Raw genomic sequence first — 24,866 nt, 5'->3', positions numbered from 1 at the left:
AGAAACAACAACATCACACATTGACATTCTGACAAACATTGAATGGGGCCCTGGTCATAATGGCCTGTTCTGTTTAAAGTATGTTTTGCAGCTCTGTAGATAACAGATAGAAGGAAAACGAGTCGAATTATGAGAAAGATTGATTTCCTGGGGATGAACGGCCTGGTATTTGTCATAGATTTATCTAGAGCAGACTATCCTTCCAGGGTCAGTTATTATCACACACACACACACACACACACACACACACACACACACACACACACACACACACACACACACACACACACACACACACACACTGTGTAAAACATGCAGAAGTTCAGACAGTATTTAAAAAGGTCAAGGTTAAAAATTGTGTGCGTGAGGGGGGAGGATCCCAGGGAAAACTGGTAAATGTTTAGCAGGACAGGTCTAAATCAATGGGTGGGAGTATAATCTCTGCTTCTACAGTGGTTAATGTTGTCCAGAACCAGTCTCAGGGATTTAGGGGTGAGACACAGAGCTGTTATCTCCTTAGATAACCCAGAGACACCCCTACAACACACACCACCCCAAAATCCATTTACTCCTTCCTGGTAAGGATGGCCAAATATATAGGCCTAATGTAGCAGTGTTCTACCCACACTCCCCATTACTGCAACCCCTGCCTCATTTCCCGTTCCAGTTTAGACCATTAATTAGTGTAAGGGGACAAGAAGTAACCTTGTTCTTCTTGCATGCCTAGTCTGCCTCTATTGAGCTCTAATGTAGCAGAAACCACAAATTCTTGTGAGATCTTGTGTGTGTGTGGGGGGGCGATAGGGGAGGAGGAGAGGGAGGCAGGGAGGATAGGGGGAGGAGGAGAGGGAGGGACGGATGTAGGATAGGGGAGAGGGAGGGAGGGAGGATAGGAGGGGAGGATGGGAGAGGGAGGGACAGATGTAGGATAGGGGAGGAGGAGAGGGAGGGAGGATAGGGGAGGAGGAGAGGGAGGGAGGATATGGGAGAGGGAGGGAGGGATGGAGGATAGGGGAGGAGGAGAGGGAGGATAGGGGAGGAGGAGAGGGAGGGAGGATAGGGGAGGAGGAGGGGAGGGAGGGATGGAGGATATGGGAGGAGGAGAGGGAGGGAGGGATGGGGGATAGGGGAGGAGAAGGGTAGAAAGGATAGGGGAGGAGGAGAGGGAGGGATGGAGGATAGGGGAGGAGGAGGAGAGGGAGGGATGGAGGATAGGGGAGGAGGAGAGGGAGGGAGGGATGGAGGATAGGGGAGGAGGAGAGGGAGGGATGGAGGATAGGGGAGGAGGAGAGGGAGGGAGGATAGGGGAGGAGGAGGGGAGGGACGGATGGAGGATAGGGGAGGAGGAGAGGGAGGGAGGGATGGAGGATAGGGGAGGAGGAGGGGAGGGAGGGATGGAGGATAGGGGAGGAAGAGAGGGAGGGAGGGAGGATAGGGGAGGAGGAGAGGGAGGGAGGGATGGAGATTAGGGGAGGAGGAGAGGGAGGGAGGGAGGAGTCGGTCCCTCATTTAAAGTAGGTCCCCCATTAAAAAAAAATAATCACAAACATTTATCTGTGCTGGCCTTTCATCAGGTGCTTTAAGAGCCCAGGAATAACAGAGGGAGATGCTGACAAACATTAGACAGGAAACACCCCTCCCCCCTGCATGCCTCAATGCTGACATACAGTACATACACCAAAGCACTACCAAGACTCATGCCTGTGTCTCCACGGACAACTCAGGAGATAACGTGTTAATGCTTAACAAAATACCAGGCAGTAAGATATATTACTTATATGATGGATTAATGCTGTTTCTATTCTTCGAGGGGTTTTAACATTTGATTGAGTTGTGTTCCTCTAACAGTGTTCCACAGTGAAAGCAGCAAGCTTTAGCTCACTGCACAAGAAGACATGGCAGTGCCCGGATTAATTAAAGGTTTAGCTTTGCCAATCAGTAGACAGCATAGATAGGAGCTCTCTAAGGAGGCAGGATTTCCATAGTGGTGGTGTACAGTATAGTACAGTACAGTAGGTTGCAGACGATGCCTGCTCTGCTCCATACTGTGTGGTGGTGGAGGTGTTGGATTAGTTAACACACCCATCAGCTCAGATCAGCCACCTCCTGCTGCTGCTGCTGTCAGCCACCCAGGTCTTTCTCATTTGCGCTGCATGACTTAGGATGACTTTATAATGACTTTAGCTCCAAAGAAAGATGGAGCTGTAGTTTTCTTAAAAGTAAAAAAACTCTCCTCTCTCTTATAATGGGACACAAATCCATTTGTGCTCACTGTAGGCCTAGATTCTGTATTCTGTGGAGTTTGGGGTCTGAGGTGCATAGCATGTATGGCATGGCACATAGTGGTGGTTTCTATTTCCCCATCTCCTGTAGCTCTGTGCCATGTCCCAATCTGTACAGTACTATAGCCTACAGATGCATTATCTTAATTTGACCCTGCTTCTCACAGCAGGAAATTAATCAATTATTTAAAAAGGACATTTTATTGCGGGGTTGATACATTTTTGTTAGGGCAAATCAAGTCTGACATTTTAAAGTGGAAATTACTAACTTTAGAAGCCTTTTCAAACTTGAATACATTACAATTTGCATTTCCTGCCACGCAGGAAAATTATTTGCGACAACAGAGTGATCAGATTAAGATACAGAATCTGTACTGTAGTGTACCTGCTGGGGCAAGGCAGCACCGGGAGTCTGCAGGGAACGCCATTAAAGGACAGCAGGGAAATAACAGCCATACGACTGACTGGGCTGTTTGGTGATCATCAGCACTTTGGGATTTTTTTGTAGTGTCTGCTGTATTCGTGTAACATCCGTGTGCCAGCAGCATTCCAATTCAGTCCCAAATCCCCCCACTCTGCCTATTCTGTGTCCTAATCCTTTTAAAATAGGTAAACTAACATGCATAGCTACAGCATAGCTACAGGAGAGGACATCACTGTGATTGTCTAGTGTCTACTTACTGTGTGTGTCAGGTAGTAGGCCGAAGCAGTATTTCACCAGGTGAGGTATACAGTGGCTCAAGAACTGTTCCATAGTGTGTTGGAGTGTGAGACGAGTGTATGAGTTGACTCTATTGCATACAGTGGCTTGAGAAAGTATTCACCCCCTTGGCATTTTTCCTATTTTGTTGCCTTACAACCTGGAATTAAAATGTATTTTGGGGGAATTTGTATATTTGATTTACACAACATGCCGACCACTGAGTGTGGAGTGTTGCTTTAGCAGTATGCTTAGGGTCATTGTTCTGCTGGAAGGTGAACCTCTGTCCCAGTCTCAAATCTCTGGGAGACTGAAACAGGTTTCCCTCAAGAATTTCCCTGTATTTAGTGCCATCCATCATTCCTTCAATTCTTACCAATTTCCCAGTTCCTGCCGATGAAAAACATCCCCACAGCATGATGCTGCCACCACCATGGTTCACTGTGGGGATCGTGTTCTCAGGGTGATGAGAGGTGTTGGGTTTGCGATAGACATAGCGTTTTCCTTGATGGCCAAAATGCTACATTTTTGTCTCATCTGACCAGAGTACCTTCTTCCATATGTTTGGGGAGTCTCCCACATGCCTTTTGGTGAACACCAAACGTGTTTGCATGTTTTTTTCTTTAAGCAACGGCTTTTTTTCTGGTCACTCTTCCGTAAAGCCCAGCTCTGTGGAGTGTATGGCTTAAAGTGGTACTGTGGACAGATACTCAACTCACCGCTGTGGAGCTTTGCAGCTCCTTCAGGGTTATCTTTGGTCTCTTTGTTGCCTCTCTGATTAATGCCCTTCTTAGCTGGTCCGTGAGTTTTAGTGGGCGGCCCTCTCTTGACAGGTTTGTTATGGTGCCATATTCTTTCCATTTTTTAATAATGGATTTAATGGTGCTCCGTGGGATGTACAAGGTTTAGGATATTTTTATAACCCAACCCTGATCTGTACTTCTCCACAACTTTGTCCCTGACCTATTTGGAGAGCTCCTTGGCCTTCATGGTGCCGCTTGCTTGGTGGTGCCCCTTGCTTAGTGGTGTTGCAGACTCTGGGGCCTTTCAGAACAGGTGTATATATACTGAGACACTCATGTGATTGCACACAGGTGACTTTATTTAAGTAATTATGTGACTTCTGAAGGTAATTGGTTGCACCAGATCTTATTTGGGGGTTTCACAGCAAAGAGGGTGAACACATACTGTATGCACGCACCACGCACCACGCACCACGCACCACGCACCACGCACCACGCACCACGCACCACGGGGTTTCACAGCAAAGACCACGGGTGAACACATACACGCACCACGCACCACGCACCACGCACCACGCACCACGCACCACGCACGCACCACGCACCACGCACCACGCACCACGCACCACGCACCACGCACCACGTTTACATTTTTACATTTTTTACATTTTTTGAAACATGTTATTTTTTTTCATTTCACTTCACCAATTTGTGTTTGTCCTTTACATGAAATCCCAATAAGAATCCATTTAAGTTACAGGTTGTAATGCAACAAAATAGGAAAAAAGCCAAGGGGAATGAATACTGTAGTACGAAGTCACTGTCAGTCAACTCATAAACAACAATGTGCCATACGTTCATGCCAAAACAGTTACAAACCGAAACAAAGACAAACAGTGATGCCGTCCATCCCATAACATATCATGTCAGCCATGTGTTTGCTTTAGCTAACTCCTCTTTTGTGTTTGTTGCAATGCTAACCATGCAGCCTATGACATATGACAAAAGGCTTGGCAAAAGCACATATTTATTTACATGGCTAGTCACATAACAAAAAAACATGCAATTCTGTAGCAACAAGCAACATTGAAAGCAAACCGAAGATTCCATAAATCCAGTCTTTTACCTGCCCTTATAAGGTGATTTCCCCTGGCTGCTTTCCTGCTAAGGGCATGGAAAGATGGAAAAGCAACAGGACATTTGTGGTTGCACCCCAGTAGAGCCCATAGGGAGAAGAAAGACAAATTAAAGGGCAGAGGATAGAGTGTGTACTTGTACTCACTCATGATGTGCCCTGTCAGTCCCTCTCCTTATAATGGCATGAGAAGGGCCACTTAATTGGAAATTACTTTTCCCTCCCTCTCTCTTTCTCTCCTTCTCCCTGTCTCTCCCATTCCCTCTCTCCCTCTTGTCCGCCATTTCTCTCACCTCTGATCATAATTGGCCTCTTCATGAGGAGTGGGGGCCATAGTACTCCCCTGAACCCCTCTCCTCTCCTCTCCTCTCTTCTCCTCTCCTCTCCTTGTCTGGGATCCTTCAGTGTAATTACTGGGGTGTTAGCTGATTCACCCTCTGAATGTGAAATTACTGTGAATGTTACAAGCCACCAGCCACCTTAAATTGGGAGAGCCATTACCTGGCATTCACTTCAAAACAGAGGTGAGAACACAGGTAACCATCACCATCATCATCGTAATCATCATCCCTTATCCAAGCTGGTAGGTTGATTGAGAACAGGGGCTCTTTTTCAATGACCATTTTCAGTGACTTAATGCAGTCAAAAGTCAAAATGGAACACAGTACTCTGGAGATAGTAGTCAGACAGAATGATCGCTCACTGAGCTCTCTAATGCATTCTGTGTCACTCCAAACCCTGAGCACTCATGAAAACAAAGCCGCACACACACACACACACACACACACACATTACACACACACATTACACACAACACTTCAGCTGTGTATGTGATGTGAATGGGAGAGGCTTTCCGCTCTCTGGGTGGTATTGAAGAGGAGTATCCGTTGTGCTGAAACAGAGGTCAGCCGTTCTGGCACAGGCCTGCTTGTCAAGTGCTGCTACTTGTGCTGGGCCCTGCTAATGTACTGCTAATAGAAGTGAATGTTGTACTGTGACGCTCTCCTGCAGTTTAGAGTGTCACTCTGCAGGGTGATTAATGACATTCTCCTTTCCTCTTCACTCTCTGTCAACCTCTCATCTTCTCTCTCTCCCTCTCAACGTCTATATCCTACTCTCTCTCCTCTTTGACTCTCACCCTCTCCAATCTTCCTCTCCCACCTTTCCTCTCTCCTCTCTACTGTATCTCTGCTCCCCTCCCTCCATCCCTCCCTCCCCCCCCAACCCTCCCCTCTCTCCTCTCTACTGTATCTCTGCTCCCCTCCCTCCCTCCATCCCTCCCTCCCTCCCCCCTCCCTCCCTCCCCTCTCTCCTCTCTACTGTATCTCTGCTCCCTCCCTCCCCTCTCTCCTGTATCTCTGCTCCCCTCCCTCCCCTCTCTCCACTGTATCTCTGCTCCCCCAACCCTCCCCTCTCTCCTCTCTACTGTACCTCTGCTCCCCTCCCTCCCTCCCCTCTCTCCTCTCTACTGCTCTGCTCTCCCTCCCTCCCCTCTCTCCTGTATCTCCTCCCTCCCTCCCTCCCCTCTCTCCTGTATCTCTGCTCCCCTCCCTCCCTCCCCTCTCTCCACTGTATCTCTGCTCCCCTTCCCTCCCTCCCTCCCTCCCTCCCTCCCTCCCTCCCTCCCTCCCTCCCTCCCTCCCTCCCTCCCTCCCTCCCTCCCTCCTCTCTACTGTATCTCTGCTCCCCTCCCTCCCTCCCCCCCCTCCCTCCCCCACTCCTCCCTCCCTCCCTCCCTCCCTCCCTCCCTCCCTCCCTCCCCTCCCTCCCTCCCCCTCCCTCCCCCTCCCTCCCTCCCCCCTCCCTCCCCCACCCTCCCTCACTCTTCATTCTTTTGTATCTCAGTGAATAAGACAGACGACACACAGGATGTTGGGAGTCGTTACTGTGCCCATGATACAGTATCTAGCCGCATCTGCACAGCTGGAGATATCCGGATTCAACAGCACTGCTGCACACACATCCAGTGAAGTAACAGTTGTGTACCTTTTCCACCAATAAAAATAGAAAGTGACGTCAGGTGTGGGGACACAAACACAGCAGTCTCTTTTCACAGTAATTATCACACTGAACCACACACTGTCTGGGGTAGAGCCAACAAACAGCATGTTCCTCTGACATCATCAGCCTGAGGAAAAGGCTCCGGGTGGCCATTTGTGATGACATACACAGTGTTGGGTTTTGCCCTTTGCCATCACCTATGTGTGAGTGCTTATGTTACTGAGTCTCATTTTCCCTCAATTAAATATGGGCTTTAAAGTATAAACTGTGTCATCTTGTCACATTCTGGGCATTGCCAAAAGGTCTTAGCGCTATGTAATTCACAAGCATTGCTCCACACACAATGTGCTCATTGTGCATACAGGCATCGTTTGTGAAATGACCGCAATGGCTGTAACCTTAGCAGCACCTCTGGGACCAGAGTTGCCAGGCAATGGGGGGAAACGGTTAGAGTAAAAATAATGATAGCAATAACATTCTCACTAACCTCCATTTTTTTACACACTTTCTGATCAATCTTGACATACGAGGGTGAGAGTGTGCGTGTAATGCGTGTGTGTGCCTCTGTATGTGTGGTTAGGCCTCCACACTAACTTTCCCTTCACTTAAAAAATGACAAACTCTGTCTGGTAGTTTGAACAATATAGATCCCAGTAGCTTTTCTCTCCAATAAACAAAGCTCAGAAGACACACACTAAAGACTAGGGGGAAAGAGGGAGAGAGGGAGAGAGAGTGAGATACTCCATAGGTTGTGTTTAGTTAGATTGGGTTGATTTGATTTGATTAGGATCCCCATTAGCCGATGCCAATGGCAACTTTATAATACGGCTCTGTATAATACTGTAAGTTTCCTTGAATTTGTTCTGGACCTGGGAACTGTGAAAAGACCTCTGGTGGTATAGTGGATTAAGTGCGTGTGTCATTTAGGCTTGGACAATATCCAGATTTCCATACTATCATACCATTCTTTTGCCATCCTGAGATTTACGCTATTTTCGGCATACCATACAGGGGTGCAAAAAATGAGCGAAAAAAAGCTCATTGGGCGTCGATTACCAGAATGCTAAGAAAATTAGCACAAGTAATAGCTAAATCACATAGACGCTGTTAGCTAAATGCATCAGCTGGCTGTGACTAAATGCTAATTTAGCTAACAGAAAACGAGCATAATTTAATTGCAAAGACATGCTAAAGCATAGCTAGTAGCTACCGAATGTCATTTTCGGTAAGTGTGGACATTTACAAGAGAAATTGTGCAACTGAAAAAATGTATACATGCTTTTCTGAAGGAAGAGAAGCATGTGTACATGAAGCAAATCAAATCAAATCAAATCCAATTTTATTTGTCACATACACATGGTTAGCAGATGTTAATGCGAGTGTAGCGAAATGCTTGTGCTTCTAGTTCCGACAATGCAGTAATAACGAGCAAGTAATCTAACTAACAATTCCAAAAAAAACTACTGTCATACACAGTGTAAGGGGATAAAGAATATGTACATAAGGATATATGAATGAGTGATGGTACAGAGCAGCATAGGCAAGATACAGTAGATGATATCGAGTACAGTATATACATATGAGATAAGTATGTAAACCAAGTGGCATAGTTAAAGTGGCTAGTGATACATGTATTACATAAGGATGCAGTCGATGATATAGAGTACAGTATCAACGTATGCATATGAGATGAACAATGTAGGGTAAGTAACATTATATAAGGTAGCATTGTTTAAAGTGGCTAGTGATATATTTACATCATTTCCCATCAATTCCCATGATTAAAGTGGCTGGAGTAGAGTCAGTGTCATTGACAGTGTATTGGCAGTAGCCACTCAATGTTAGTGGTGGCTGTTTAACAGTCTGATGGCCTTGAGATAGAAGCTGTTTTTCAGTCTCTCGGTCCCAGCTTTGATGCACCTGTACTGACCTCGCCTTCTGGATGGCAGCGGGGTGAACAGGCAGTGGCTCGGGTGGTTGATGTCCTTGATGATCTTTATGGCCTTCCTGTAGCATCGGGTGGTGTAGGTGTCCTGGAGGGCAGGTAGTTTGCCCCCGGTGATGCGTTGTGCAGACCTCACTACCCTCTGGAGAGCCTTACGGTTGAGGGCGGTGCAGTTGCCATACCAGGCGGTGATACAGCCCGCCAGGATGCTCTCGATTGTGCATCTGTAGAAGTTTGTGAGTGCTTTTGGTGACAAGCCGAATTTCTTCAGCCTCCTGAGGTTGAAGAGGCGCTGCTGCGCCTTCCTCACGATGCTGTCTGTGTGAGTGGACCAATTCAGTTTGTCTGTGATGTGTATGCCGAGGAACTTAAAACTTGCTACCCTCTCCACTACTGTCCCATCGATGTGGATGGGGGTGTTCCCTCTGCTGTTTCCTGAAGTCCACAATCATCTCCTTAGTTTTGTTGACGTTGAGTGTGAGGTTATTTTCCTGACACCACACTCCGAGGGCCCTCACCTCCTCCCTGTAGGCCGTCTCGTCGTTGTTGGTAATCAAGCCTACCACTGTTGTGTCGTCCGCAAACTTGATGATTGAGTTGGAGGCGTGCATGGCCACGCAGTCGTGGGTGAACAGGGAGTACAGGAGAGGGCTCAGAACGCACCCTTGTGGGGCCCCAGTGTTGAGGATCAGCGGGGAGGAGATGTTGTTGCCTACCCTCACCACCTGGGGGCGGCCCGTCAGGAAGTCCAGTACCCAGTTGCACAGGGCGGGGTCGAGACCCAGGGTCTCGAGCTTGATGACGAGCTTGGAGGGTACTATGGTGTTGAATGCCGAGCTGTAGTCGATGAACAGCATTCTCACATAGGTATTCCTCTTGTCCAGATGGGTTAGGGCAGTGTGCAGTGTGGTTGAGATTGCATCGTCTGTGGACCTATTTGGGCGGTAAGCAAATTGGAGTGGGTCAAGGGTGTCAGGTAGGGTGGAGGTGATATGGTCCTTGACTAGTCTCTCAAAGCACTTCATGATGACGGATGTGAGTGCTACGGGCGGTAGTCGTTTAGCTCAGTTACCTTAGCTTTCTTGGGAACAGGAACAATGGTGGCCCTCTTGAAGCATGTGGGAACAGCAGACTGGTATAGGGATTGATTGAATATGTCCGTAAACACACCGGCCAGCTGGTCTGCGCATGCTCTGAGGGCGCGGCTGGGGATGCCGTCTGGGCCTGCAGCCTTGCGAGGGTTAACACGTTTAAATGTCTTACTCACTTCGGCTGCAGTGAAGGAGAGACCGCATGTTTCCGTTGCAGGCCGTGTCAGTGGCACTGTATTGTCCTCAAAGCGGGCAAAAAGTTATTTAGTCTGCCTGGGAGCAAGACATCCTGGTCCGTGACTGGGCTGGGTTTCTTCCTGTAGTCCGTGATTGACTGTAGACCCTGCCACATACCTCTTGTGTCTGAGCCGTTGAATTGAGATTCTACTTTGTCTCTGTACTGGCGCTTAGCTTGTTTGATAGCCTTGCGGAGGGAATAGCTGCACTGTTTGTATTCAGTCATGTTACCAGACACCTTGCCCTGATTAAAAGCAGTGGTTCGTGCCTTTAGTTTCACACGAATGCTGCCATCAATCCACGGTTTCTGGTTAGGGAATGTTTTAATCGTTGCTATGGGAACGACATCTTCAACGCACGTTCTAATGAACTCGCACACCGTATCAGCGTATTCGTCAATGTTGTTGTCTGACGCAATACGAAACATCTCCCAGTCCACGTGATGGAAGCAGTCTTGGAGTGTGGAGTCAGCTTGGTCAGACCAGCGTTGGACAGACCTCAGCGTGGGAGCTTCTTGTTTTAGTTTCTGTCTGTAGGCAGGGATCAACAAAATGGAGTCGTGGTCAGCTTTTCCGAAAGGAGGGCGGGGCAGGGCCTTATATGCGTCGCGGAAGTTAGAGTAACAATGATCCAGGGTCTTTCCACCCCTGGTTGCGCAATCGATATGCTGATAAAATTTAGGGAGTCTTGTTTTCAGATTAGCCTTGTTAAAATCCCCAGCTACAATGAATGCAGCCTCCGGATAAATCGTTTCCAGTTTGCAGAGAGTTAAATAAAGTTCGTTCAGAGCCATCGATGTGTCTGCTTGGGGGGATATATACGGCTGTGATTATAATCGAAGAGAATTCTCTTGGTAGATAATGCGGTCTACATTTGATTGTGAGGAATTCTAAATCAGGTGAACAGAAGGATTTGAGTTCCTGTATGTTTCTTTCATCACACCATGTCACGTTGGCCATAAGACATACGCCCCCGCCCGTCTTCTTACCAGAAAGATGTTTGTTTCTGTCGGCGCGATGCGTGGAGAAACCCGTTGGCTGCACCGCTTCGGATTGCGTCTCTCCAGTTAGCCATGTTTCCGTGAAGCAAAGAACGTTACAGTCTCTGATGTCCCTCTGGAATGCTACCCTTGCTCGGATTTCATCAACCTTGTTGTCAAGAGACTGGACATTGGCAAGAAGAATGCTAGGGAGTGGTGCACGATGTGCCCGTCTCCGGAGTCTGACCAGAAGACCGCTTCGTTTCCCTCTTTTTCTGAGTCGTTTTTTTTTTTGGTCGCTGCATGTGATCCACTCGGTTACACTGGTTGTAAGGCAGAACACAGGATCCGCATCGCGAAAAACATATTCTTGGTCGAACTGATGGTGAGTTGACGCTGATCTTATATTCAGTAGTTCTTCTTGGCTGTATGTAAATAAACCTAAGATGACCTGGGGTACTAGTGTAAGAAATAACATGTAAAAAAACAAAAAACTGCATAGTTTCCTAGGAACGCGAAGCGAGGCGGCCATCTCTGTCGGCGCCGGAAGTAGAAGCATAGGGGGAGAGTACGAAGAAAGGAAAAGACGCCAGTAGAGAAAAAATGGCAGCTCATCCAGAGCTCTTGGACATCTCAAACACGGCAGAAAGACATTTTAAGACATCTGATGGCAAACATTTAGTAGTGAATTGCATACAGTGTAACTTTGTCACCTCATGCGCGTTGCGCAATAGAGACTCGCCGATAGATATAGAACGCAATGGACTCACCACCTCCAGCTTTCTCCTGTTGTGCTATTTACAAACAAACAGGTGACTGGCTCAACTTTTCAACAGAATCGGCAGACTGAATACACCACTGATCACAGGCAAAAGCAGTTCACTATCATAGCAGTTAAATCGTTGTATAATTCCTTCTCGCATCTACGAACTGTCCTCCTCTCACCCTTTCTCTTCGATTGTGGACTTCAGTGCACAACACATCAGCTGGCTGTGACTAGGCGAAATAACCTTTCCAAGCCAAACCTTCATATCATGAATGCTAACCGCTACACACAGCCTACACCGTTGTCACTATATTAGCTAACATCAAGTCATCATAGCTACTAGAACTACTAAAACCGCTACAATCATGCAGTACAGTGTACAGTTAGCAAGCAGTTTAGTAGTTACACCGGCGGGCCCCGGTGGCAATAAATTAATAAAACCAAAAGCTTACCTTGACTTGGAATAGTTCCAGTGTTGGACAGCCATAGCCAGCTAGGTGACATAGCATCCCTTTCTGTTTGAGCCGGGTGTTTGAGTAGGCTAAACTTGCTAGCTGGCTGCATTTTCTAGCTAAATAAGTGAAAGTTAAAAATAAAATAAAATATAGCTACAGTTTACATACGAATATAGTAGGAAGTTTACATACACCTTAGCCAAATACATTTAAACTCAGTTTTTCACAATTCCTGACATTTAATCAGAGTAAAAATTCCGTTTTAGGTCAGTTAGGATCACCACTTTATTTTAAGAATGTGAAATGTCAGAATAAAAGTAGAGAAATAATTTATTTCAGCTTTTATTTATTTATTCACATTCCCAGTGGGTCAGAAGAATACATACACTCAATTAGTATTTGGTAGCATTGCCTTTAAATTGTTTAACTAGGGGTCAAATGTTTCGGGTTGCCTTAAGCATAATTCCCACAATAAGTTGGGTGAATTTTGGCCCATTCCTCCTGACAGAGCGGGTGTAACTGAGTCAGGTTTGTAGGCCTCTTTGCTCGCACTCGCTTTTTCAGTTCCGCCCAAAAAATGTTCTGTAGGAGGTCAGGGCTTTGCGATGGCCAATCCAATATCTTGACTTTGTTGTCCTTAAGCCATTTTGCCACAATTTAGGAAGAATGCTTGGAGTCATTGTCCATTTGGAAGAGCCATTTGCGACCAAGCTTTAACTTCCTGACTGATGTGTTGAGATGTTGCTGCAATATATCCACATAATTTTCCTCCCTCATGATGCCATCTATTTTGTGAAGTGCACCAGTCCCTCCTGCAGCAAAGCACCCCCACAACATGATGCTGCCAACCCCGTGCTTCACGGTTGGGATGGTGTTCTTCTGCTTGCAAGCCTCTCCATTTTTCCTCCAAAACATAACGATAGTTATTGTGGCCAAAAAGTTATATTTTTGCTTCATCAGACCAGAGGAAATTTCTCCTAAAAGTACGATCTTTGTCCCCATGTGCAGTTGAAAACCGTAGTCTGGCTTTTTTAGGGTGGTTTTGGAGCAGTGGCTTCTTCCTTGCTTAGCGGCCTTTCAGGTTATGTCAATACAGACTCGTTTTACTGTGGATATAGATACTTTTGTACCTGTTTCCTCCAGCATCTTCACAAGGTCCTTTGCTGTTCTGGGATTGATTTGCACCTTTCGCATCAAAGTACTTTCATCTCTAGGAGACAGAACACGTCTCCCTCCTGAGCGGTATGACGTCTGTGTGGTCCCATGGTGTTTATACTTGCGTACTATTGTTTGTACAGATGAACGTGGTATCTTCAGGCGTTTGGAAATTGCTCCCAAGGATGAACCAGACTTGTGGAGGACTACAATTTGTTTTCTGAGGTCTTCGCTGATTTCTTTTGATTTTCCCATGATGTCCAGCAAAGAGGCACTAAGTTTGAAGGTAGGCCTTGAAATACAACCACAGGTACACCTCCAATTGACTCAAATTATATCAATTAGCAAGCTTCTAACAGAAGCTTCTAAAGCCATTACATCATTTTCTGGAATTTTCCAAGTTGTTTAAAGGCACAGTCAACTTAGTGTATGTAAACTTCTGACCCACTGGAATTGTGATTCAGTAAATTATAAGTGAAATAATCTGTCTGTAAACAATTGTTGGATAAATGACTTGTGTCATGCACAATGTAGATGTCCTAACCGACTTGCCAAAACTATGGTTTGTTAATTAACAAGAAATTTGTGGAGTCGTTGAAAAACAAGTTTTAATGACTCCAACCTAAGTGTATGCAAACTTCCGACTTCAACTGTATCTCTCTCTCTCTCTCTCTCTCTTCTCTCTCATTTTCGAATAAATTAATTTGGTCAAAACTGTTCAACTATTGTTTTTATCTCTCTTTTAGTCAACTACTCACCATATTTTATGCACTGCAGTGCTAACTAGCTGAAGCTTATGCTTTCAGTACTAGATGAATTCTCTTGTCCTTTAATCGGGTGGACAACATGTCAGTTCATGGTGCAAGAGCTTTTATAGTTTGGAGAACATCCTCCAGAAGGAGTCATAATTACTGTGTACGTCTATGGAAGGGGGTGAGAACCACGAGCCTCCTAGGTTTTGTATTGAAGTCAATGTACCCAGAGGAGGACGGAAATGAGCTGTCCTCCGGCTACACAATGGTGCTACTCTACAGAGTTCTGTTGATTCCACTGTAGACCTTAATTGCAAACAATGTTATTTGTTGACGTGAATATATTTAGTATAGTTTTATCTAAAATTGATCACCTTTTTAATGTTTCACTATTTTTATTTTTATAAAATTCACTGAGGAAGATGGTCCTCCCCTTCCTTCTCTGAGGAGCCTCCACTGGTACCACCCAAGCCTTTGTCATTGCTGTCTGTAAGTTTACTATGCAAACAATTTGGAATGTAACACCAAGGTAACACCAAGTATTGAGTCTCATCAACTTGCTCAACAGCCACACCATTCATTACTAGATTCAGCTGAGGTCTAGAACTTAGGGAATGATTTGGACCAAATACAATGCTCATAGTTTTAGAGATGTTCAGGACCAGTTTATTACTTGCCATCCCATTCTATACCTGACTGCAACTCTTTGTTTAATGTTGCAGTGATTTCACTAGCTGTGGTTGCTGAAGCGTATAGGGTCAAATCATCACCATGCATGGACACACAGGCTTTGTTTAATACCAGTGGCAGGTGATTGGTAAAAATAGAAAAAGAGTAGAGGGCCAAAAGTTCTGCCCTGTGGTATACCACACTTTAAATGTTTAACATTAGATAAACTTACATTAAGGAAAACCCTCTGTGTTATATTAGATAGATAGCTCTGAAACCACAATAAGGCAGAGGTTGAAAGGCCATAACACATACGTTTTTTCAACAAAAGGTTATGGTCAATAATATCAAAGACACTGAAATAGTACAGCTCCCACAATCTTCTTATTATCAATTTATTTCAACCAATAGACTGATAGGAGCCGTACGTATGTTGAGTGGCCTTCTCTATTAGCATCCGGCAAGTCTGTTGTTAATTTGTTTACAGACAAATAGCATTGTATTTGGTCAAACATATATTTTTACAACAGTTTGCTAAGAGCTGGCAGCAGGCTGTTAGCAACACTTTCCTCTAGGCTCAGATTAAATATATGACAGAAAGGAATGGCTATAGAGTCAGATACCATCCTCAGTAGCTTTCCATCTAAGTTGTCAATACCAGGAGGTTTGTCATTATTGATCAATAACAATATTTTTTCCACCTCTCCCACACTCTCTTGACAAAATTCTAACTTACAATGCTTTTCTTTCATTATTTGTTTTTTTTATGCATGACTACGATGGCTCACTATTGTTGGCATTTCCTGCCCTTAGTTTGCCCACTTTGCCAATGAAGTAATCATTAAAATAGTTGGCAACATCAAATGGTCTTGTGATGAATAAGCCATCTGATTCGATGAAAGATGGAGTTGAATTTGTCTTTCTGACCATAATTTAATTTAAAGTACTCCAAAGTGTTTTTTTGTCATTCTTTATAAATCTTGGCTCCATAACAAAGTTTCTTCTTCTTTTGGTTGAGTTTAGTCGCATAATTTCAACATTTTCAGTAAGTCAGCCAGTCAGACGTGCAGCCAGACTTATAAGCCACTCCTTTTGCTACATCTCTTTCAACCATACAGTTTTTCAATTCCTCATCAATCAATGGAGCCTTAACAGTCCTAACAGTCAGTTTCTTTACTGGTGCATGTTTATCAATAATTGGAAGAAGCAACTTCATAAAATAATCAAAAGCAGCATTTGGATGGTCCTTATTAATCCCATCAGACCAACAAATATTTTTTACATCATCCACATAAGATTCACAGCTAATTATTTTGTATGATCTCTTATACACAATTTTAGGCCCAGCTTTTGGAACCTTGGCTTCCCTGGATAGTCACTGCATCCAATGGGTACGGATACAGCGTTAGAACAAAGCTCTACAGTATTAGTAAAAATGTGATCAATAAATGTGAATGATATACACTGAGTGTACAAAACATTAAAAAACACCCGCATATACTGACCAGGTGAATCCCGGTGGAAGCTATGATCCCTTATTGATGTTACATGTTAAATCCACTTCAATCAGTGTAGATAATGGGGAGATTATTTAAGCCTTTAGACAATTGAGACATGGATTGTATATCTGTGCCATTCAGAGGGTGAATGGGCAAGACAAAAGATTTAAGTGCCTTTGAATGGGGTATGGTAGTACAGTAGGTGCCAAGGACACTGATTTGTGTCAAGAACTGCAATGCTGCTGGGTTTTTGATGCTCAACAGTTTCCTGTGTGTATCAATAATCGTCCACCACCCAAAGGACATCCAGCCAACTTGACACAACTGTTGGAAGCATTGGAGTCAACATGGGCCAGCATCCTTGTGGAACATTTTCGACACCTTGTAGAAAAAGAACAGTGTAGAAAGACAGGCAATGTTGTCCTTGTAAGACATTTCAGAAATATTAGGAAGGTGTTCCTAATGTTTAGTATACTCAGTGTAGTTACTGTAGTGTTTGTAAACAACCTGGTAGGTTGATTAATAACCTGAACAAGATTACAGGTGAGAAGCCACCTCTAGAGCGGACAGCTTGATGAAAATCAGTCAATATTCAGGTCCCCAAGAAAGTAGAAAGTAGATCACTATTTAAATAAATATCTCTATTTCTAACAAACTTTAAAATAATTCAATCTGGGGATCAATGTTCCTCTCAAATGTTTTGGGCACTGAGCAAATTTCAGGTCTTGAACCACCTTAGTGATCACTGTGATCGTTTTCACTTCAAATGGTCAAAAATAAACAAAAATAGCTTCTTAGCAAAGAGCAATTTCTCAAGCAAAAATATTGCTAGGACTGTCTGGGAGTGGTCTGAGTTGGGAAGGGAAAGCTCTCCCCACTTGGCTGAGAGGTTTGGAACTCTTTCTTATTGGTCTTTTAACTAATTTACCACATGGTGACATCACCATGGAGGGCTAAAATTCCCTACCACCAAAACAGGCTGAAATGTCAGGCGGTCTTTTCAAACAGCTCTTACACTAAAAGGGCATTATCATCATTTTCACAGTTTCACAGTATTATTCCAACCTAATAGTTTGGAAATATATATTTAAAACAAAGAAAAATCACGTTTTGGACTGCACTGGGCATTTAAGTTACAATTTCAGACAGTGACCAATAGACATTTGTGGCTATTTGAGTATAATGTAGGCCCATCGGAGTGGCCTATCAACAAAACCAATGGAGCAAATGCCATAACATTTCCACATGGATTTAGATGTTGACTTCTATGACATTGCCTACAATAGCCAATATGTGGTGTTCAATATAGGTATACATTCCATGAGACTTTAAAAAAAATATCTTTATAAATATAATAAATGATCTGTAACACAATTGGCCAAATAGCTGACCGAAAATTGCATTATTGAAACCACTTAACAACATTTAATTCATTGCTATCATTATTATTACCATACAGAGAATCATACAAAAAAATGGATGCTAACCTCTGCCTTCAAGCCAGTCTCAAAATAGGACACTGCCCCTTTAAGATAAAAAAACCTCTTTACATGACTCTCTTTTCAAAGACAGTTAGAAGTACACATTTTGTGCTCTTGTAGGAAGCAGTCAATCCCCATTGCTATAACCAAACTAGTAACTCACTAACTAGCAAAGAATATCAACAAATGAGCACACGTGGCTACACGCGGCTCTGCTCTGTAATCCAAAATAGGCATTCTAGGTTACTCTTCAACGGAGGGTGATGGAAAAAACGCTGGTGAAATAGAACAAGACTACTCCGATATGCTTCTCAACCTAAAACAAAATCCCCACCGCAGTTAGATGTGCTTATCTGCATTGAACAAGACTGTTATTGTGTTGATTCAATATCACTTTCCACAGTTAAGAGAAAATTGTATATGTTTAAAGCCAGTGTAAATTTGATTGAAGTTCAATCTCGTGCACCTCTGCGCAAAGCTGGCAATTCTTCTGTGTGGGCCTGTTCCAGGAGCTGCACTTGGCCGTCCGCAGTTTAGAAGGAACATTGGTGGGGATTGAACTTGATCATAGTAAACATACTTTAAATCCCTAAATGGCCTTACATTTTGGGGGGGTTGTTCTGGCGATCATAATAGAAATAGGCGTTCGAGGGGAGACCAGGGCTTTTGGCACTTGCTAGGTTGCTACATAGTAGCCGACCAGCAGAGCTGAAGTGCTCCAGACCAGACACTGGGGGGCTTCATTGATATGGGCTATTTGTAGGCCTTTCCTGGGTAGCTTCTCAGTGCTAGACATAATATGGAAAAGAAGAAACAAAGCAACAACAAAAAAAACATTATTCAGCAGCCCATCAATCAGTTGGTGTGTGTGTGTGTGCTGTGGGGTTGAAGCTACGAACCCATAGTTTGTCCTTGAACCTCAGGAACTTGACCACTATCTGCCTGGACCTATCTACTTGGGCTGGTGGTGGGTTTTCCAATCCTGTAGTCGTACTCCACCTCAATCTTCATGTGGCCCATCTTCAGTTTCTCAATGATCATTTCCCTCTCTTTGTCCTCAGACTGCGTCCAGGTTTCATGTGGAGATTCTGCAATTCCTTCCACACCAATGTTGGTCCCTCGAGATAATCTGATTTCTCCATCATTGTTATCATAGATTCACATCCAGAACTGATGTCCTCTCTCAATGAATTACAGATTGTTGTCATCTTGCTGTTCTCCTGTTTAAACAAATCGAGCTGACCCTGGGAGAACTGTAAATTGTTCTTCAAGTCCTGGACCTCTCTGGTCAGATCGTCCATTCTTTTATTAGTTGACTCCACCAGTATTTGGACTTGATGCTATTTTCTTGTTGTTGTAACAACTGCTTGTCGAACTCTTTTTGTTTAAAATATCCTTCACCTGTGATAGAGACACTACTGTCCTCAAAAGTACTCCCACCAGCTTTGGTCTTTGTCATGGTAGCAACGTAGGCTACACTTTTACTCCACGCAGTTCCAGAAAGGATAGGTCACAGGGCAGATGGAAACCACAACAAAAATCAGGGATTCAAACAGTCACACTCCCCGGACAATCCGTGGTCCTAGCCGCAAGGGCTGTGGGCTGTCTACAAGCTGCTAAGGAAATCTGGCTAACTTGAGAGCTAGCTAACGTTAGTTAGAAGCTAGTCTAACGTCTGCGTCAACAAGGGAACAATGAGCTACTTCTCTGGAGCAAAATAGACCTGCTATTCTTCTCTGTAACACAGCGAATGTCCCACACCTTAATGTGATGTTATATGTTGACAATTATTTGAAAATAAGTTCATTCATAGTCATTTTGAAAAAAAAAGACATGAGAAAGATGCATCTTTCAATGCATGTCACCGGAACTGCTACATGTGGAGAGCTACATGTGGAGAAGCACAGTGAGGATCATTGCCTATGCACAGTGTCTGAAAAGGACAGAGAGGCTAAGCTGGCGTCACACTGCTCTTCGTTATAAATTATCTTATGTATCTAATAGGCCTTTAATTTAAGTAATAATATAGTTAAATCTTGTTAACACATTTGACTTTTGGTTCTATATAATTGTGTAATTCCATACCTTAGTGACAGCAGGGTGTATGTGCTGGGATGTATTTGAAATAGGCCTATACATTGATTTAGCTATGCACTGTTTGGAGAACGATCCAAGATAAACCCTCTCTTCAACTGCCTCTTCTCGCTCATCCTCAGCTCATCTGCATATTCAAACAGTCCCAGAGTGATAGCTGGCCAGCTGGGAGTAGAGGGAGTGGGAGCCCTTCCAAACGGAAGATCCAGTCTACTCTCTCTTTTTCTCTCTCTATCACGCTTTCTCTCTGCTGGAATCAAGCTAGGTGGATTACCTTGTCAAGAGTACAGGTTCAAACATAGACTAATAAGAAGAAAAGCCCGTTTAAATTCACCATGAGGAGCTACCATCCCGAGAGTCTGTCCCATACTATCAACTATATCTTTCAAAAAATACCCGTGGCTTCCTTACACTCCTCACTATCTAAAAGAGAAAAGCACCAGGATACTGCTGTGCAGAGCAGAACAGGTGTGTCTGGGTAAGTGAGACACTGTAATCACCAAACGGGTGAGTCTTTCTGAGCTGAAGAGACTCTCCAGTGATTTGGAAATGTGCACAGGCAACTCATCAGTGTCCAAAAAAGGCAGGGCCATTAATTAGCCCCAAACAATGTTCTCCTGGCTTATTGACTTCTTAATGTACAGGGAACGACCTGGTTTGTGTTCCCACTCCAGTCAATGAGACAGGCCTCTCCGGGGTTCTGGAATGACCATTATGTCATCCTAGCCCTGCCCTTCAGAAATCAGAGCTGCACTGTATTTCATCCTTCGTTTTCTCCTTTGCTCATTCCTCATTAACTATGTAGGAGACTGTGATCCCGGGGCTGGGACACAGGGCTGGGTATTGGGTTGAGGCTGAGAGCTGGGGCTAGGTCTGGGGCTGGTAGCTGCTGGGAGCTGAAGATGGGTCTGGAAGCTGGGGCTTGGGTTGGAGCTGGGGCCAGGACTGACTGAATGTGGGTTGATTTTCACTGTATGGATCATCTGAAATGATGGTGTTGGGTCTGCAATTTGAAATGGCAGGCTACTCTTGGAATGAGCCAGAGCATGAAGGGCGAAAGAGTGACTTCCAAACCACTCAGGGAAAAAAATGTATCCTTCCTCCTCCAGCTGGGTCTGTGTTACTAAAGCCCTGAGTTCTGACTCAGAAAATGTGAAAAATCCTCACACCATTACTTACATTATGTGTGCATGGATGTGTTTTGGATTTTCACATAGTACATGCACGATAGGAAAGAGGCCACCCACCTGCCTCCTGAGGAAAAAAACACACACATACAGGAATGCACATTCAATGCACCCTAGGGAATAGTTTTATACCCTCTTTTGTTTGACAGACAATCCAGCTATGTAGGGAGTCGATTTGGTAAATGGGTTTGGGTGTTCTACACTGCTATTTACTGTGTGATAACACCTTAAAAAGAAAACATAGTTTAATATACATCTGTCTCTGTTCCTAATACTGTAATAAAATGTCAGACGGCATTAAAAGAATGAAGAATGATACAGGCCGACACAAAAAAATCTGAAATGTATATTAAACCAATAATGCCTTCCAGTACTATTGTTGTCCGATGACTCTAGCCTCAGCATTGTACCACTGTTCAGATAACAGCAGGTGAATAACCAAGGACAACAGATGCGAGGAGCAACTCTCCTGATGGATGAGGCAGTGATCTATAACCCCGAACTTCACCATCCTCTAAAAAGGAGGGAGGGAGGGAGGGAGGGAGGGAGGGAGGGAGGGAGGGAGGGAGGGAGGGAGGGAGGGAGGGAGGGAGGGAGGGAGGGAGGGAGGGAGGGAGGGAGGGAGGGAGGGAGGGAGGGAGGGAGGGAGGGAGGGAGGGAGGGAGGGAGGGAGGGAGGGAGGAGGGAGACGGAAATGAAAGGTGATGAAAATCCACAACAATAGGAGGCAACATCATATGTCACAACTATATACTTCAGTATAAAAGTCTATGAGTGCATTAAAATCCAATGATAAGACTGATCTAACCCATTGTAGCAACAATATGATACATGTGGGTAAAGCGTATGACAAAAGATAAGCCCCCACAGGCAGTTATTAAACTGAATCTTTGCTGATGGGGTTAGAGTAATAAGTAAGTTAAATCAAAATATGTTCAATTGCTGTATTAAGCATACAATATAAGATGGCAGCCAGAGAAGCTTCACTATCAGATAAGTCTTTTTTTATAAAGTCTCATATAAAAGATATCCCGACCAGCGCACTGTGATCCTCACACAGGGTTGAAATCACAGTGTGTGTGAGAGAGAGAGAGAGAGGGGGGGGGAGCGAGAGAGAGGGAGAGAGAAATGGGATAAACACCAAATTGAGACTCAGCATGCAGAATTCTGCAAAAAATATCCTCAGTGTACAACGTAAAACACCAAATAATGCATGCAGAGCAGAATTAGGCCGATACCCACTAATTATCCAAATCCAGAAAAGAGCCGTTAAATTCTAGAACCCCCTAAAAAGGAAGCGGTTCCCAAACCTTCCATAACAAAGCCATCACCTACAGAGAGATGAACCTGGAGAAGAGTCCCCTAAGCAAACTGGTCCTGGGGCTCTGTTCACAAACACAAACACACCCCACAGAGCCCCAGGACAGCAACTCAATTAGACCCAACCAAATCATGAGAAAACAAAAAGATAATTACTTGACACATTGGAAAGAATTTACAAAAAAAATTGTGCAAACTAGAATGCGATTTGGCCCTGAACAGACAGTACCCAGTGGCAGAATACCTGACCACTGTGACTGACCCAAAATTAAGAAAATATTTGATTATGTACAGACTCAGTGAGCATAGCCTTGCTATTAAGAAAGGCCGCCGAAGGCAGACCTGGCTTTCAAGAGAAGACAAGCTATGTGCACACTGCCCACATAATGAGGTGGAAACTGAGCTGCACTTCCTAAACTCTTGCCAAATGTATGACCATATTAGAGACACATATTTCCTTTAGATTACACAGACCCACAAATAATTCGAAAAACAAATCCAATTTTGATAAACTCCCATATCCACAATGTGCAAACACAGCAGCAAGATATGTGACCTGTTGCCACAAGGGCAATCAGTGAAGAACAAACACCACTGTAAATACAACCTATATTTATGTTCATTTATTTTCCCTTTTGTACTTCAGCTATTTGCACATCATTACAACACTGTGTATAGACATAATATGACATTTGTAATGTCTTTATTCTTTTGGAACGTTTGTGAGTGTAATGTTTACTGTACATTTTTTATTGTTTATTTCACTTTTGTTTATTATCTATGTCACTTGCTTTGGCAATGTAAACATATGTTTCCCATTCCCCTTGAATTGAATTGAGAGCAAGAGAGAGAGAGACAGGGAAAAATAAAGAAAAAGATTGTGACGATATGACTCAGGTGTAGCTTAAGCTTCCCAGTCTTTCATAATAAAACAACAACAAAACTGAGCAAAAATGGGTATGGTCAACCAAGACTATGTTTCTGTTTACACCAAACTAATGCTTCATTGAAGCTGTGTCATTTTAATGCATAGCCTAACACATGTTAAAAACGTTGATATCCACCTCATTACAGTAGTCTACAAGAGTAATGGGGGGGAATAGCCCAGTGCGTATGGTGTGCCATCATAGACATGACATTTTAGCTACATTTTTCCATTCCAAACTATTTGCGACTCTAGGCTTTTTTCGTCGAGGGCATAAAGTGGCAAGTGTAGACCATTTATCTTGATGTAGGCTAAATATGATTTTTTTGTTGCGAAAATCCAGCCTACAAATGATCTACTTTTTGATGGCATAGGCAGCACAACTGGCCATCCGGACAACACTCGAACACTCAGCTCGAGCATTTTTCTGCATGCAGGTATGGCTATAAATTCGATAGTTTACCTTGAGAAGCTCCGATATCCACGAGGGCAATTAGAAAAAACAAAAATATGGTGATCATCTTCAATAAGTATCCCGCGACTCCTCTTCTTCCACTTCTAGCAGTTTGTCCACTGTACCCCATGACGAGGAGTCAAAAACTCCGCGATGAATCAAGTCCAGTAGCTATCAAATGCCGTTCCAAATCACCACAGTCCTTGTAGCAGAGGCAATGGAAGCTTTCGGAGCCTCAAATGTAATGAATAGAAAGGGAAGGTAGAAAGAGTGAGGAAAATTGATAGAGAATCAACAAATTCCAGGACTTCGGTGAAACAGTTTTGAAATACGACAGATATATTACATTGGCTTTATATGAAGGTATGCATGAAAACCTCTGAAATTACCGTTTGCTCTGTTCACTTTAATATTGAACTGGTCTAGCTGAATCTATGGGCCGATGTCTTTTTGATATGTAGTTCATGTTCCGAATCTGAAAATTCACAAAAGTCCTCCGTAACTGGCTCTACCGCGCTCCTCACTCCATCAAGCCAGAGTGTGCAACCTCAGTACCGAGTCTAGCGCACTGATCGACTTTAATCAGAGAAGGCTCCGTCTCTATACTCTGCCGCTTCAACCAATCCAAATACAACGGACTCCTGTCTGTGGATGCCATATCAAAACCCGGCCTGGCGCTTCGGAATGGATGATATTGATGGACTATAGACGGCTGAGTTGTTATAGCAACACAACTGATCTGTGTGCAACTTTGGGGCAAAACAGGCTGACTTGGCTTAGAATCAAAGGATTGTTGACAACATGTCAACTATATTTCCTTTCCAAATGTTTATTGAAAACGTAAATAGATTAGTAAATGAGCACTTGTTGGTTCTCAAATACAGTGCCTTGCGAAAGTATTCAGCCCCCTTGAACTTTGCGACCTTTTGCCACATTTCAGGCTTCAAACATAAAGATATAAAACTGTATTTTTTTGTGAAGAATCAACAACAAGTG

General features: G+C 44.0%; 1 protein-coding gene across 2 annotated transcripts in view; it reads right to left on the bottom strand.

Moving 5' to 3' along the window:
* LOC121847147 (netrin receptor unc-5 homolog) overlaps window positions 1–24,441 on the bottom strand; it is a 222,457-nt gene extending 198,016 nt beyond the window's left edge. The window contains exons 1-2 of one of the 2 annotated variants that reach the window (XM_042326671.1): window positions 24,260–24,441; window positions 23,880–24,104 (exon numbers count right to left, since the gene is read on the bottom strand). In XM_042326671.1, the coding sequence (XP_042182605.1) occupies window positions 23,880–24,000 (121 nt within the window). In that variant the 5' untranslated portion in view covers window positions 24,001–24,104; window positions 24,260–24,441. Of the gene's footprint in view, window positions 1–23,879 lie in introns of both variants that reach the window. The other variant, XM_042326670.1, reaches the window with a different exon arrangement.
* Between the last annotated feature and the right edge of the window lie 425 nt (window positions 24,442–24,866).

The sequence above is a fragment of the Oncorhynchus tshawytscha genome, linkage group LG09 (assembly GCF_018296145.1).
Source record: "Oncorhynchus tshawytscha isolate Ot180627B linkage group LG09, Otsh_v2.0, whole genome shotgun sequence".
Taxonomy (NCBI): domain Eukaryota; kingdom Metazoa; phylum Chordata; class Actinopteri; order Salmoniformes; family Salmonidae; genus Oncorhynchus; species Oncorhynchus tshawytscha.
Note: the sequence above shows the minus strand (reverse complement) of the source record. Positions and strands in the feature narration are given on the sequence as shown.